The sequence below is a fragment of the Musca vetustissima genome, unplaced genomic scaffold, assembly GCF_032173495.1.
Source record: "Musca vetustissima isolate MV318-11 ecotype Yass unplaced genomic scaffold, APGP_CSIRO_Mvet_v1 utg29017, whole genome shotgun sequence".
NCBI lineage: Eukaryota > Metazoa > Arthropoda > Insecta > Diptera > Muscidae > Musca > Musca vetustissima.
Window position 1 is genome coordinate 4,199 of NW_026877999.1, and position 17,989 is coordinate 22,187.

General features: G+C 34.9%; 1 protein-coding gene across 1 annotated transcript in view; it reads left to right on the forward strand.

Moving 5' to 3' along the window:
- Positions 1 to 1,546: 1,546 nt before the first annotated feature.
- LOC133322773 (semaphorin-2A) overlaps positions 1,547 to 17,989 on the forward strand; it is a 156,520-nt gene continuing 140,077 nt past the window's right edge. The window contains exon 1 of the mRNA XM_061531736.1: positions 1,547 to 1,707. Coding sequence (XP_061387720.1) covers positions 1,554 to 1,707 — 154 coding nt within the window. The 5' untranslated portion in view covers positions 1,547 to 1,553. The remainder of the gene's footprint in view (positions 1,708 to 17,989) is intronic.

The following is a 17,989-nucleotide window of genomic DNA, read 5'->3' on the forward strand; positions in this document are numbered from 1 at the left end:
ATATATTTATCCGTGAAGGATATATACCCCAGAAGTTGATAGTATATCCAAGAGGCGTGGTTAACCTTTAAATTGATACCAATTATATTGTCGTATGTACTGGGATGTGAGAGTATTATTTAGTAACCCTCTCCCACACTAGAGGACGGAAATATAGCGCTGATCGCTTTGAAATTTTCCATGAGATTCCAGTTATGGTCAAGGACAACGCAAATAATTTTCGGTGATGATCAGATAAAAATTTTGGGATGAAGTGGACCGAAAACTTAATTTTTTGGTGTTTTTTTTTTCGAGTCGATCTGTAGGCCACAATTGAAAGTCGAACATCACAACACAACTCACGGTGAAGGTAATCAGGAGAAGTAATTAGAAGAGCTGTACTAAATATAAATTAGTAATATTTGTTGACATCAGGAGTACAGAATATAGAACTACAGAGAGTTATATTTTCGAGGAAGTTGTGTAGGGTATCATATGGTCGGCCCCGTCCGACTATACTGCTCCGCTCACTGGTTTTAAAATCCATCTGTCTATTTTCTGCCTTACTTACTTATTTCCTTGTTTTCCTCCAACTGTATCCCTGCCAAAATATCCCCTATTAGCATACACATGGCAACCCTATACACCCTTGCAAAGAGGCAAACAAAGAGAATGAGTTGTACCAACTTCAATTCTTCTCTGGCGGTCAAAATTGTCTACAAAGAAATACCACAATGTACGAACCGGTTTCCTCGCCGAACTATACATTTCCATAAAACAACAATAAGAAAAAAAACAACATGGGAATGCTTAAAAAAAATACAGAAAAAATTAAAAAAAACACAATAAGCAAATTGACAATAAATTATGGCAATATACTATTTTCTTTTCGTTGTTGTTGCTGCTGCTGTTAAATAATAATTGTTTTTATTTATTTGTATGCACTTTTGTTGCAGTGATTAAAATCCATTAATAAAATATATATTGGACATGAAATTGTTAATACAAAAAAAAAAAGAAGTAACATAAAATATATGCGTTTGTTTTGAAAGTCCACATGTATGTCTGTACGTTTGTGTGAGCTAATAACAACAATAATAAAAAAATCCCATACAATATATAATCAAGTGGTCACAACAAAAATAAAATCAATTGAAAACCTATTATAATTGGACACGTTTCCTCATGAAGTGCTGGGAAAACAAGTGAAACGAATTAAAACATAATAATAACGACGCGGCCAAACAAAAACCCTATATTTACACCGCACAGAAGCAGTAGCAGCAGCATCAGCAACAACAACCTCAATAATCCAATTGAGGTTGTGTTCATCATCGAGAGTGTGGGGGAAACAAAATTTCCTTCCTCATTCAAACTCACACGCCCACACTAAATCAACAACAGTGCACAAAAAAAGCGGACCAGCCAGACAACAATCAGCCGAAGCGCATTTTGCGTTTTCCGCTCTCAACCAGTTTTCCATATCCTGTTTTACATTGTTTGTTGTAACGTTCCAACACGTTTCACGGAACAACGTCATGACGGAACGACGACACCGAGGAGCGTTTACAAAAATGTGGCCAATGTCCATAATGGTGACATTCGTGGTGTTGGCAGTGTGTGTGAAAAATATATCCTGCGATTATGAAAATACATGGAATTTTTACAACGAACAGCCATGTTGTGGCGGCAGTGACAATGCGAACTATGCCACCAAACATCGACGAGGTAATTATGAATTTAGAATATACAAAAATAAACACACAGAACAATTACAATGCTGTTTACAAATATTTGCATTTTAATGCAGGATACTTCATTTAGAATTGGGTGGGTGGAAATGTGGAAATTCAGATTTGTTGATATTTGGAGCATTAATAGGAGGGAGGAGGATTTTGTATGGAACCAACAATGAAATTTAAATAAGTCAATATTATTTAGCACTAAAGTTTTGTTGTATCCGTGGGCTAGAGCTTTTAATATTGTAACGAGTAATCAATTGTCATCTGTGTTGTTACAGTAGACCACGGATATAACAACATCCAAAAAAAAATCGAGAAATTTGTTCTTATAAGCGGGTTTTTCTTATATGAATGTATTTTTCTTATGTCCGTGTTTTTCTTATATAAGATGTTCTTATATCCGTGGTCTACTGTAATAGAAGTATTCCTCAATGTGTTGTAAAAAATGTCAACGATTTCTTCGAAAGATTCGCAAAAATATAATCACATGTATTAGTTATAGCAATAAATCGGAACGAATACCATGGCTAATATATATGGTTTTATTGATTTTATATCCTTCAACATAAATTGATCATTCGCCCTAAAAAGGCATAAAAAACAAAACTCAAAAAAATCAGAGTGAGCCCGGCTGGAATTTGAACCCCGGGTTCCATGGCATCTGTTGATGCCGGCGCCTTAGCATTCAAAGCCACCTCCTTATCTTTCTAAGGTTGCACAATATGCAGTTGCATACCATTGAAGAAAAATATTGTAGTCTGTATGGAAAAAAGTCCGCCACTACAAGAAAAATCTGCTCTGAAAAGGAATGTTCTAGTGTAATGCCAAATGTCCGAACCTTGACCCGGTTAAATTTAATTCGACATAGCAGTAAACCCGACATAGCAGTAAAGTAAAACCAAAAACCCGTATTATCAGAAAAAACATCAAAGCCAGGGTAAACATTTTTCAACGAGCCAAACAAAAAAAAAAAAAAAAAATGTACAGGGTTCGATTGGCAACGTGTGACCGGGTTCGATGAATCCAAACTAAACCGTTTTTAATCCGACGATAAAGATCATTGCTGATGAAAACTAATTTAAAGACACAACGTGAAGTACGGTTGAGTAACCGTCATGGTATGAGAAGGCTTTTACTTGAGCGACCTTGGACCGATGTAAAAATATTGACAATATAATAATGAAAGTAGTCTATTGAGAGCTTTGTAGAGGCATATTAATCGGTTTCGGTAAATAAGAACATCTATCCCATAAAAGAAGTAATTATGAGCAGGACGGTGATCCAAGTCAAACGTCCAAAATCGTGAGAGAATAACCTGGTGAGCAAATATTGTAATTAACGCAGTGGCCAACTCAGAGTACCGGTCGCCATCCGAAGCATAATTTTAGGTCAATCGCAAAGGAGAAAGGTGGGACATTAATTTTTATATTCTGTAGCAAATCTTGTTATAGGTCTTGGTTGATTTTTTGTTATAACCCCTATATAACAGTATTTTGGTTGTTTTTCGTATTTTGGGCATGTTTTTCGACCAAATTGGAAATAATATGGTTTTATACCCTTCACCACACTGTGATACAGGGTATTATGTCTTTGTGCATATGTTTGTAAAAGGCAAAAGGAAACGAGATAGACACATGGTTCCTTTTGAGAATATGCATAGAATCACTTTCTGAGTCGATTTATGCATGTCCGTCCGTCTGTCTATGTTAAATTGTAAGCAAAGTACAGGTCGCATTTATGATTCAAATTGCATGAAATTTGTTAAAGCTCATTTATGTAGCCAAGGACGAATTCTATTTAAATTGGTTAAAAATCGGTTGAGATTTAGATATAGGTCACATATAAGTTTTCGTCCGATTGACGATAAATGGTGCACCAAAGACCCTATATATCTTCGATTTTCATGAAATTTGTCATAGCGTACTCAATTAAGTCTAGAATGGTTTGTGTATTTTCGTGAAAATCGGTTCAGATTTAGATATAGGTCCCATATATATTTTCGTCCGATTTAATGTTCATGGCGTTTCAAAGTCCCTATATATCTTTTGATTTGAACGAAATTTGGCATAGCGCACTGAATTGAGTCTAGAATGATGTGTTCTAAGTTTCATGCAAAACGGTTGAGATTTAGATATAGCTCCCATATATATTTTCGTCCGATTTTATGTAAATGGTGCACGAAAGTCCCGCATATCTTTCGATTTTCACGAAATTTGGCATAGCGTACTGAATTGAGTCTAGAATGATGTGTTCTAAGTTGCGTGAAAATCGGTTCAGATTTAGATATAGCTCCCATATACATTTTCGTCCGATTTAATGTTAATGGTGTCCCAAAGTCCCTACATATCTTTTGATTTGCACGAAATTTGGCATAGCGTACTGAATTGAGTCTAGAATGATGTGTTCTAAGTTTCATGAAAATCGGTTGAGATTTAGATAGAGCTCACATATATATTTTCGTCCGATTTGATGTAAATGGTGCACGAAAGTCCCTGCATATCTTTCGATTTGCACGAAATTTGGCATAGCGTACTGAATTGAGTCTAGAATGATATGTTCTAAATTTCGTGAAAATCGTTTCAGATATAGATATAGCTCCCATATACATTTTCGTCCGATTTAATGTTAATGGTGTTTCAAAGTCCCTGTATCTTTCGATTTGCACGAAATTTTACATATTGCACTGAATTGAGTCTAGAATGAAAAAAGCTGCTGGTTTGCACCGATGTGTGAGAGCTCGCTTTGTCATAATACAATGATTCGTCTACTTTTGTTAGTATTTTTCCAATTTGGTGTACTACCTGGAATTGACGGTTACCGGGGTAAAGGTGCCAAACGTGTTACATAGTTCCAATTAATAGCTCGGTCACATTACCTCTCCGTAATTTCGTAATCCGTAATTTAGAATGTTCGAGTACCAGAAATGGAGCAACACGATCGAGGTCTATTAAAAGAGTGTTTGATTTTATATCCTCAACATTATCACTATACACTTTGCTATGATAAAATTGTGCTTCATGGAAATAGCGGTTTTTTATCCCAAGTATAATTGGAATAAAATCCGTTTCAGACAATTAAAATAATGTTTAGCTAGTTCGTACGATATCTCTCGAAGGAAGCTACCGATTTCTTCCAGATTTAGATTGAGATCGATGATGGGGTATATCGGCCCACTCCATATTGGTGCCGCCTTTGCAAAATTATTAAAAATGTGCTGAAAATAAATTTTATATCATAATGGAAACTGATTATCCAATTTGAACAATTATTTGCCCAAACTTTAAACACTTTGCACATCGTAATATTTTAACAAAACCTTCCATTGCTTTGTAATATTAATTGTGTTTAATAATTTTATAATTTGCTAAATAACGTTTTTCATATTTCTCTTTTCAGGTAAGAATCGTATTCAATGTTAAATGTTTTTTTTTTCTGTGGTATGTATTAACTTCGCAAACATAAATGCACTGCAAAATTGCGGTCAATGTCTTTATGAACTGCAATCTCACTTTCGCAACAAAATCGTTATATGCACTACAAAACTTCATTCCACGAATTAAATCAAATATGTAAAGGTCAGTATTACATGAAAAATGTTAAAAACTGTAATCACTTTGATCGAATTTCCGTATGTAAGTCAATATTCTGTTACATGGCATTTTTCCGGCTGCCATAACAATGCAATTATTCAGGTCGTTTTATTCGTTTTTGTTGTTGTTATTTTGTACGCGAAAAAATATCACCGCCAATTAACCATTGAAAGCAATGGACAATCACAATTGATTGACAATTTTCGCCGAGTGAAATATGAAAGCAAAAATTATCAAGCGGACTGCCTGCCAGCCAACCTGGTGGGCTGTCTACAATAAATCTGGCTGGTCATCTGAGAGCCAGGTTGACTGCTTGTAAAACGATAAAGAAGGATTCATTTTTGTTTTTTATTTTATATTGAATAACTTTAATTAATTGATTATTATTATTGGTTATGTTTTATATTGGCGTTGTCATATTTTTCATTCCGTAAGTTATACATGTGTATATATTTACGTTATATCGTATATATTGCAACGCTTTTGTTTAACTCGGAGATCATATATATCGTTTGGTAATATATAAAGGATATGAACTACTGCGTTGAAGTAAGATTTTTATTTAAACTTGTTGTTCTTGCTCCTTTTGTCCTTTGGAGTATTTTCATCATAAATAAATAGTATTAATTTCACTCATATTTTATTATCGATTGGTTTTTATTTCGTTATATAATAAATATGCATATCCGAGTACGTAAGGTAATATGCATTGTAAAACAATGCAGATATTTCCTCTGGGTCAGCGTAGTTTGTGGTTAAATATTTAAATTTTACATAAAATTTACTTTTCACACCTTGGGTTCCAAAGACATCGAATATAATATAAATTCTCGAATATCTAATGTCTAACTACCTAAAACGTTACTGATCCGAGGTGGTGCTCTTGTTACTTCAACCTATTTTTATACCCTTCACCATAGTATTTTGTTTTTCCTTATGTAACTCATAGAAATAATCGTTTCTGACCATATAAAAGATCAGTGTAAAATTCTATGACGATTTAAGCATGTCCGTTGGTCCGGCCGTCTGTCTGTTGTAATCACTCTAGCCTCTAAACGAATTGACATATATCGCCATGATTTTGCATAGAGTCGTCCTCAGGTAGGTCAAGTTCGAAGATGGGTTATATCGGCCTACGTTTAGGCATAGCTTCCATATAAGGATACCCCCAATTTTTGGTATTATGGAGTTCTTGAGCGCATTTTTAAACCAAAATTCGCTGAAAATTGGTACATTGGGTTCTAGATATAGGTCCATATTTTCTGGTAGCCTGCATATCACGATATCTCCCACTTTTTAGTATTTTTGGGTTTTGATAGCAATTTTCGATCGAATTGGCTGTAATTTAGTACTTTGAGTTTTTTTTGGGTAGCAAATCTCTCCTACCGAGTTTCGATATTTTTAATATTTATCGTTAAGGTAGCTATTGTGATGCAAAAATGTTATTTTCGAAATTGAGCTATATCAGTCCTCAATTAAGCATATCACCTTTTAAATTGCAGTATTTTGGTGATGTTCCACCCTTCCATGCGTTGTCAATATCGGCCCAATTTTTGGGGATTTTTAGAACAATCTTCATTAACAACTGCTGGTCCTCTCCCTGTATCTCATATAGGTCTCTCCTCACATGCCTGATGCCATGGTGAAATTCTACTCATAATGTAATGGCAGCATCGGCAACATACTGTTGAGACTGTAATATCGACTTGAGGACATTGTTCATGCTTCTCATCTTATCGCAGATACTGATGGCTGCGTGGAAGGCTAAAACAAGCTATCGAACGTCACTCCTAAAATTTTGGGGTAGTTTGTTATCGGAATTTGTACACCATCGACCATGATTTTCAGCTGGTGTTTCATTTCTGTCGTCCCTGTGGTGAACAGATTGGCTGTGGATTTAACGGCGGATATTTTCATAATTCCTCAGATGGAAAGTTTAATCAGCTACATAGACATTTAACACTTCACGAACGTCATCGATAATGGGACCCGACGCCATGATCGTTGGATCATCAACATATCTATGCCGGCCGGTGGTTGTAGAATTTCGGAAAGGTAGAGGGTATACAATTTCGGAGATATGATCCCTCCTAGAGTTCATATTCCTTTTTAACTTTTATTGTTTCTGAATTCCACACATGACTGGCGATCACACATATAATTGATTATCCAACGTTTCTAGGCCGGAGATTGGTCTTCTCTATGTCCTTGAACTGCTTGGCCTGATTGACTGTATCGAATGTTTTCGATAGATCAAGAGCCACTAAGGCTTTCTATAAGGCAAGAGCCACTAAAAATGTTTCTATCGCACGACCTGTTCTGGTTAATACCTCTGCTTACATGTATGGCTATGGCGTGTAATACTGTAGAAGTGCTGTGCATCCTCCGAAATCCATGGTGAAGTTTGTGGGTCTGGAATCCTACTTCTCATTAGAGGGAGAAGTAGCGACTTAAGGGGACCCCCCCATTCTCGGGGTCAAATTTTTTGTTGATATATTTCGAATCTACACTAATTAAAGAATGTCCCTACAAAATTTCAAGTGAAAATCTCAAGAACTCTTGAAGATATATCCGATTTATTGTGTCAGCATCAAGTGACGGCTGAAGGGCTTCTCAAACTTTAAACGAGTTTTTCTCTAAACATTTTTTTGCGAATGCGGGCACGATAACTCAAAAACTAATAATCCAATCGGTTCCAAGTTTTGCAACGTTTCTCTGGGAGTGCATAGCTCTCGTATGAACTAGGATAAAGCCAATCGGTGAAGATCTTCCTTATTTTTTAACTTGGTTTTTCGCCGATTTTTCAAAAATATTTTTTCAAAGGTCCACCATTTTGTTAATTTTAGAGCGAAGTCTATAATCCTAGTTCATACCAGAGCCAGACATGTACTCTTTCTAACACCGTTGGAATTTTCGGATTCCGATGTTCCAGTGAGGAGTTATCATGCCCGCCATCAAAAATAAGGACTTTTCTTTAATTACAAAAAACAACAACAAAACAATAACAAAATTTTTTTGTAAATTATTTTTCTGATCTTTAAAATCTTCAATTATATATGTGCAAAGTTACAAACCTTAACAAGCATTGGTATTGATTTGCCAGCCCATTGAAAATCTTGAAAAATTAAAATCGAGAATGGGTGGGGTTCCCTTAAGCGTTTTTGTACTGGAGAAAGATTCACCTCTGCTGGCATTCCAGGCTTCAGGGACAAGTTGGGTATCTAACGTCAAATTGAGTACATCAGTTAAGTACTTTACTCCAGGTTCATCCAGTTGCTTCACCATTACCATTGAGATTGCTTCACCATTACCATTGAGGTCCGATGCTTTGGATGATTTAGCGTTTTGAATAACATGTGTAACATGATCCTTTGTAAATTGTGGTGGTATCTCCTCGGCTCGGAAGGCTCTAATATGACGAAGCACTCTTCTTTTCGACTTGTCATTCTCGAGGTGTTCTATGAACTGTCCGCTAAAAACACCTCTTCGGATCAGTCACTGTTACGACGCTAAACGTGACAGCCGTTCTATGATTCTTCCTTTCGGGATTCGAGAGTGACTTAATCGTTGCCCACAATTTACTTGTTGCGGCTCTAATGTTACAAAGCTTCAGGTTGTCTAGTCATTTTTATAGCCTCCACCATAGTATGGAGGGTATATTAAATTTGTCATTCCGTTTGTAACTCATCGAAATATTAAATTCCGACCCTATAAAGTATATATATTCATGATCGGGGTAAAATTCTAAGACAATCTAGCCATGTCCGTCCGTCCGTTTGTTGTAATCACGCTATCTTCTGAAGGAATTGAGATAGGGTGCTGAAATTTTGCATAGGTTTGTCTTTTGTCTGCAGGCAGGTCAAGTTCGAAGATGGGATATATCGGTCCACGTTTAGGCATAGCTCCCATATAAGGGTACCCGCCAAATTTCGGTATTTTGGGGTTCTTGAGCGCGTTTTTAGCCAAATTCGCTGAAATTTGGTACATTGGGTTCTTATTGGGTCCTAAATGTCTCCACAAAAAATCATAAATATAGGTCCACTTTTTCCGGTAGCCCCCATATAACGGTACCTCCCAATTTTCAGTATTTTGGGGGTTTTGATCGTATTTTTCCGCCGAATTAGCTGTAATTTAGTATTTTGAGTTCTTAATAGGTACGAAATCTCTCCACAAAAAATTATGAATATAGGTCCATTGTTTCGGATAGCCCCCATATAAGGGTACCCCCAATTTTCGGTATTTTGGGGTTCTTGAGCGCGTTTTTCAACCGACCTCGCTGCAATTTGGTATTTTGTAGTCGTATATGGTAACAAATCTCTCTACCAAAAATTATTAGTATTCGCCTCCTTTTTGGGGTAGTTCCCATATAACCCCTTTTTATATTAAAATAGTAATCTGATTTGTTCCGCGTTTTGAGTTTGGTTCTAAGACTCTTTTGTAATAATTTCACCTGCGGAGGATAGCGAGATAAAAAATTAGAACGTAAGGTTCGATAATGAACTATAGCCGCATTTAGACCTAGCCCCTGTGTGGAGGTTTCAGAAAGAGTGGACCGATAATCCCCATCTTCGAATTTGAATTAACAATTAAAAATTTCTGAAATTTGTATTATGGTTTACATAATCCGTTTTTAGATATGTCGGTATAGGTCCACTTTTTGGTATGTTCCTTATGTTTTCATTTCTAGTACCTGTCAGTATATCTATGGTGGAGGGTATCCAAAGTTCAGCCCGACCGAACTTAACGCTTTTTTACTTGTTTTCTTTTATACCCGCATACTAATCTGTGACTTCAAAGGTGAGTTCTTTCACTCTCAGATGTTCAGATGTTTTACGACGAAGCTCATCACGATATACGACTAGCAGGTAAATGACGGGCGGCTGCAGCAGTGATATTTTCCTCTCAGCTACCCGAGGATCTCTGAAACGGGGATTGGTAAAATCTCAGAAACCTTGCCAACCAGATTTACCTTGATTTGGCAGATACACGAGGTACTTTAAATGTCCTTATCTCAATTTCTAATCGAAGTGACTTTAATTTGAAATGCCTTGACAATAAATGTACAGGCTTATTTATTTCGTGGTTTCAATAAATAAACGTAATTTTTTTCCAATCTGAGAGTCTGCCGTTTGATATTTCGTTTTCTCCTGGTAGCAATTTACAATGACGTATCTTCCATATAAATTTCAATGCCCATCTCATGTTTGTCAGCCCGGTATACCACTCCATTTTTTGCAAATTGATTTTTCATTGATTGATACAGTGACTTGTATCAACACAACACATGATGGTACGTTAAACCTAACTGATTACATTGCTGCCAATGAAATGTCGACTATCCAAGGGAAATTTCAGATTACACCACAAATATACCTCTTCCTCCTCTCATCTCATCTTCCTTAAATCTGTTATGGATCATATTAAAATTTATGATCAGATCCTCTGTGTGTAGGTATATATTCGGCGTGTGCATTTATTTTTAATTTCTTCATTTATTTACTTGTTAATTTATTATGGTGTCCAATAAAATATGAGCTAGCCGCTTGTGGCTATGTGGTGCCATGGTTTATGTGTCGAGTCCTGGAATTGTCGCCGTCAACAATAATTGTTGGTCATATTGATGGCAGGCTGTAAGGCTTGTTTGTAGACAGAAAAATTGCATTAAAAATATGCATATTGCAAGTTTAATGTGAAAAATTAAATTAAAAAAACCTTTAAAGTAGAATGAGGAGAGTCAAAGTCAAAAATGTTTCTCTTTTCGAAGTGCAACAAACTTAATATTATGCAGGTCAGTATATGAACATTCAACTACTTCCGTTTCCATTTAACATTTGGCGATATTTGTATGTATTTAACACCCCATTTGGCTTTAATTCGTCTATTACACAAAATTTGTCTATTCTATTGTACCGTGACCGATTGTAGCTTTTCGCTATTCAACAAAATAAAATAAAAAAAAAACAGCAACAACAACACTACAAAAATATACAAAACTACTGGATAATAATGGCTGAGACCAACAACTTTAAGACCATGCAACTTAAGCAGTTTTCTTCGTAATCGTATCACGTTTCAGCAAGTGCTTTGCTAAACGATATGCGAACACGAAGTGTGAGTGTGCGGTGGGGGCTAAGATATGTCGGTTGGTTTTATGAATGAATGAATGAATGGGATATGGTGTTGTTGTTGATACATATTCATACATACACATATGTATATACATCTCATGTGTGTAAAGGGACATAACTAAGTGGAGTTTTATGTCCATATAAAAATATACCTTAGTGGCATGTGGAGGTTCGAAAACATAATTGTACCCTACGCGACTTCTATGGAGATAAGTGGGTCTTTGTATTAGGGATTGAAGATAAAAGATAGGCCGTAACAATATATACCGTAATACCCAGTACGTATATAAAAAGGCCTAGTCTTCTATGTATAGAAAACAGGCCTTCTGTTGATCGAGGAGAGGTCTTATATGGATCGAAGACAGGTCGTCTAAAACGAAAAGACTAGAACTTCTTCGGACAGAAGAAGCTCTATACCACATAAAATCGGATTTTCTAAAGACAGCAGAGAATGTTAAATATTGGGTCAAGGCGTATTTTACAGCCGAAGTGGCTGTAATTTGGCATTCCGTGTTTTTACAGGTCCATAGTTTCAGAATATTAAGGTTTTAATTTAATTTTGCGACTTGATACTTCTTTTTTACAGATAATAATAATCTTGTTAAGTGCATGTTTTCAGGTAGCCCCCAAAGGCCCAGATCGACTTTAGGTAATTTGAATGTGCACCTTATGGTGGAGGGTATAAAAAGGTGTTTTAAAATAAAAGGAATATTGTCGTTAAAAATCTTGGATCTCTAGGTCATTGACAAATCCATATTAAACAATCCTGGCTTTTACAAGTCATTGAAGGAACGATCCGCAACTGTTTTAGGAACTCATCAACGCTTTTTTCAGGTTCTTCAGAAAATAAAACGAAAAATCCATGCTTGTTTTAGGTTCTTCAAGGAAAAAATACTCTTCAAAAATCCTCGATTTTTTACATCCTTCACCTTTTTTAATCTACACATGTTATTGTTTTTGTCTTGAAAAAAAATTTAAGAAACCCTTAGTTAGTCATGACCTGCGAAATATTCTTAAAAAAATCTAAGCATGTATTTGTTCCTTGAAATATCTTTCGAAAATGGATTTGGTCCTTGAAAATAGTCCTTGGGCTGCTACTTGAAAATAGTCCTTGGGTTTGGTCCTTGAAAATAGTCCATGGGCTGGTCCTTGAAAATTGTCCTTAATTTGGTCCTTGAAAACATATTCTTTAAAAAGTCCACCCCTGGATTAAGTCCTTGTGTTGGTCCTTGAAAAAGTATTCTTTAAAAAATCCTTGAAAAAATATTCTTTAAAAAGTCCACCCCTGGATTTAGTCGCTGTTTTGGTCCTTGAAAAAGTATTCCTTAAAAAATCCACCCCTGGATTTAGTCGTTGTTTTGGTCCTTGAAAAAGTATTCCTTAAAAAATCCACGCCTTGTATTGGTCCTTGAAAAAGTATTCCTTAAAAAATCCACGCCTTGTATTGGTCCCTTTCAAAAATATTCTTTAAAAAATCCACGCCTTGTATTGGTCCTTTTCAAAAATATTCTTTAAAAAATCCACGCCTTGTATTGGTCCTTTCCAAAAATATTCTTTAAAAAATCCACACCTTGTATTGGTCCTTTTCAAAAATATTCTTTAACCCTTTGTGGCCCAATGTTGCCCACAGGCAACAAAATGTTTTAGAGCTTCTATTTATTATACAGCTAGTAGATATGCATTCTTTGTATTTCCTATGTCAAGACCTGATTATGGACGACACATATCACAAGAAAAATCTAAAAAAATCAAATTTTTAGTAAAGTTATGAGCTTTTTAATACAGAGAAGAGGGCAAAAATGTGTACAGTACTAAGTTGTGTATACACTCAAAATTATTTAAATCGCTTCGTATTCAAATTGTGTTAATTCTGCCATCAGAATTATTTTTGATTCTTGTAAAAATTAATATAGAGAATAATTTAAAAAGATTTTTCAGCCGATTTCGCATTTGGTTTTCTTGATATTGGACTTTAATTTGTCCGAAAGAATGTACTGTATCTCCCGAACGCAAGGATATAGCGATGTCAAATTTTGTGTACATCCTACTTAGGATAGTTACATTAAATCTGTGAACAGAAATTAGTTCTAAGATTGCGGAAAAAATTCGGGGCTCAAAGGGTTAAAAAATCTACGCCTTGTATTGGTTCTTTTCAAAAATATTCTTTAAAAAATCCACGCCTTGTATTGGTCCTTTTCAAAAATATTCTTTAAAAAATCCACGCTTTGTATTGGTCCTTTTCAAAAATATTCTTTAAAAAATCCACGCCTTGTATTGGTCCTTTTCAAAAATATTCTTTAAAAAATCCACGCCTTGTATTGGTTCTTTTCAAAAATATTTTCGTTAAAAATCCACGCCTTGTATTGGTCCTTTTCAAAAATATTCTTTAAAAAATCCACGCTTTGTATTGGTCCTTTTCAAAAATATTCTTTGAAAAATCCACGCCTTGTATTGGTCCTTTTCAAAAATATTCTTTAAAAAATCCACGCCTTGTATTGGTTCTTTTCAAAAATATTGTTTACAAAATCCACGCCTTGTGTTGGTCCTTTTCAAAAATATTCTTTAAAAAATCCACGCTTTGTATTGGTCCTTTTCAAAAATATTCTTTGAAAAATCCACGCCTTGTATTGGTCCTTTTCAAAAATATTCTTTAAAAAATCCACGCCTTGTATTGGTCCTTTTCAAAAATATTGTTTACAAAATCCACGCCTTGTGTTGGTCCTTTTCAAAAATATTCTTTAAAAAATCCACGCCTTGTATTGGTCCTTTTCAAAAATATTCTTTAAAAAATCCACGCCTTGTATTGGTCCTTTTCAAAAATATTCTTTAAAAAATCCACGCTTTGGATTGGTCCTTGAAAAAATATTCTTTAAGGAATCCACGCCTTGTATTGGTCCTTGAAAAAATATTCTTTTAAAAATCCGCGCCTTGTATTGGTCCTTGAAAAAAAAAAAATTCTTTAAAAAATCCACGCCTTGTTTTGGTACTTTTCAAAAATATTCTTAAAAAATCCACGCTTTGTATTGGTCCTTTTAAAACATCTTTTTTAAAAAAACCACGCCTTGTATTGGTCCTTTTCAAAAATATTCTTTAAAAAATCCACACCTTGTATTGGTCCTTTTCAAAAAAATTCTTTAAAAAATCCACGCCTGGATTTGGTCCTTTTCAAAAATATTCTTTAAAAAATCAACGCCTTGTATTGGTCCTTTTAAAACATCTTTTTTAAAAAAACCACGCCTTGTATTGGTCCTTTTAAAACATCTTTTTTAAAAAAACCACGCCTTGTATTGGTCCTTTTCAAAAATATTCTTTAAAAAATCCACACCTTGTATTGGTCCTTTTCAAAAAAATTCTTTAAAAAATCCACGCCGCGTATTGGTCATTTTCAAAAATATTCTTTAAAAAATCCACGCCTTGTATTGGTCCTTTTCAAAAATATTCTGTAAAAAATCCACGCCTTGTGTTGGTAATTATTATTATAGTGCCCTTAAAAAAATTGGTGTAAGGTGTTTTACCGGCTATCGTGCCCCACCTCCATTTATTATCGTCGGTGTTGTATTCTTGTATCTATATATACATGAACACTTTTTTGCAATTCCAAAAGCAACATGCAATTTTATCCTTTGTAGAATTTGTTGTCATAGTCCTGTTCGTTGTGTTGAAATGTATCTTCTTGGTTTAGCATTTGCTCTTTTCGTTTTTTTCGGAGCATATTATTATTGTAGCAGCATGTGTATATGGCACATATCACATATAACGTGTGGGCTATGTTGTTCCCTTATAAAACCAACGTTCTGCAACTGTATATAGTTATATATTTTTTTCGGGATAACATAACATAAACATTATATTGAAGATTATTCTACGTTAGAATTGCATGATGTTTTAACGTTCCAAATAGCCTTTCATGTTACTTTTTTGTTTTGTTTTTTTTTTCTTTCTCGCTCTCTTGCTATTTGTTCTTATTTCTGATGCGGTTGTTGCTGTTTCACTGCTCAAGGAATATTGTATGACACTTAAGGAACCCAAACTATTTGGTTATGCCAGACATAACATTTAAGTTAGTAGCTGTTCTCACATGCCACAAGGCATAAACCACGAAACATTAGAAGCTGAGCGCTAGTGAAATGTCTTCCAAACACGAGTAGTAATATAGCGTGAAACATATTTGTTATGCAGTGTGTAGTTATGTGTGTATGTTTGTTTGTATTTGGTGGCAATATGGGCATTTTTATTTCTTGGTGCATCCTTGCGTTTTTCCAGCAGCCACACCACACACACTACTCCATAAAACATCATCCTTGAACGTGAACTCGTAAAACATGTTTTAAACTGGACACGAACATGCCACCACTACCACCATCAACCGAATTGTGGCCTTTTGTCTTAGCTTATTTATGTTTCTTTAAACATTCTTGACAATTGTTGTTGTTTTTGGTTTTATTTTACAATATGTATCTTGAACCAATTTTCCTTGTATAATTTTTGACCGCATCTCTATCGTATGTCAGGCTAACATTTGGCCATGTTTATAGACAGCCAACACAAAAAGGTCTGGTTTAAAACCTCTTTGGAATTGTATTCGAAATAGCTTTTTTTTTTTTTGGTTTTTGAAATTTATTTTTTAGTATTCCATTTTCCAAATGTCGAAAATATAGTAAATGTTTTTTTTTGTTGTTGTGTTTTGTACCGATGAAATTAATTCAAGTGTCAATTGCAGAGACACGCAAATGGAATAGTAATTTTGGGAACTGTGGATGCATCTACAGGGTCGGGCATATGTGACCAATAATAAATGAAATTTAAGATCATGACGTATTAACGATTTTTTTAGAAATATTTTCTAAGCAACAACACCAAAGTGGACCTCTAGAAAATATTTTTTGAAATAGAAAGCAAGCGTGGAGATTAAAAATCAGCAAGGAAAGCAGTAAAATCGGACGAAACCATACATGGGAGCTATATCTAGATCTGAACCGATTTTCACGAAACTTGGCAGACATTATTCCAGGCTCAATTCAGTACACTAAGCCGAATTTCGTGTAAATCGAATGATATATATGGACTTTTGTGCACCTTTTACATTAATTCGGACAAAAATATATATGGGAGCTATATCTAAATCTGAACCAATTTTCCGGAAACTTACCACTCATCATTCTAGACTCAATTCATTACGCTATTGCAAATTTATATAGGGACTTTGGTGCACCATTTACATAAAATCACACAAAAATATATATGGGAGCTATATGTAAATCTGAACCGATTTTCACCAAACTTAACACACATCATTCTAGACTTAATTCAGTGTCCCATGCTAAATTTCGTGCAAATCGAATGATATATAGGGACTTTGGTTCACCTTTTCATTAAATCGGACGAAAATATATATGGGAGCTATTTCTAAATTTTAACTGATTTTTACGAAATTTGGCAGACATAACTCCAGGTTTAATTCAGTATGCCAAGCCAAATTTTGTGAAAATCGAAGAATATATAGAGACTTTGTTGCACCATTTACATTAAATCGGACGAACATATATATGGAGCTATATTTAAATCTGAACCGATTTTCAAGAAACGCAACACACATTATTCTTGACCTAATTCATTACGCTGTGCCAAATTTCGTGCAAATCGAAAGGTATATTCGGACTTTGATGCACCATTTACATTAAATCGGACAAACATATATATGGGAGCTATATCTAAATCTGAACCGATTTTCACGAAACTTAACACACATTATTCTAGGCTTAATTCATTACGCTGTGAAAAATTTCGTGCAAATAGAAAGGTATATAGGGACTTTGATGCACCATTTACATTAAATCGGACGAACATATATATTGGAGCTATATATAAATCTGAACCGATTTTCACGAAAATTAACACACATCATTCTAGACTTAATTCAGTGTCCCATGCAAAATTTCGTGCAAATCGAATGATATATAGGGACTTTGGTATACCATCTACATTAAATCGGACGAACATATATATGGGAGCTATACCTAATTCTGAACCGATTTTCACGAAACTTAACACACATTATTCTAGGCCTAATTCATTAACCTGTGCAAAATTTTGTATAAATAGAAATGTATAGGGACTTTGATGCACCATTTACACTAAATCGGACGGACATATATATCGGAGCTATATCTAAATCTGAACCGATTTTCACCAAACTTAAACGACATCATTCTAGACTTAGTTCAGTATCCCATGCTAAATTTCGTGCAAATCGAAATATATATAGGGACTTTGGTATACCATCTACATTAAATCGGACGAATATATATGGGAGCTATATCTGAATCTGAACCGATTTTTCCCAGTTTCAATTGGGTTCGTCCTTTGGCCAAAGAAGTGACCTATGCCAAATTTCATCCAAATCGGATCATAAATGCGACCAGTACTTTGTTAGCAAAAAACTTGGACAGACGGACGGACGAACATGCATAAATCGACTTAGAAAGTGATTCTATGCATATTCGTAAAAGGAACCATGAGTCTATCTGCTTTCCTTTTTGCCTGTTACAAA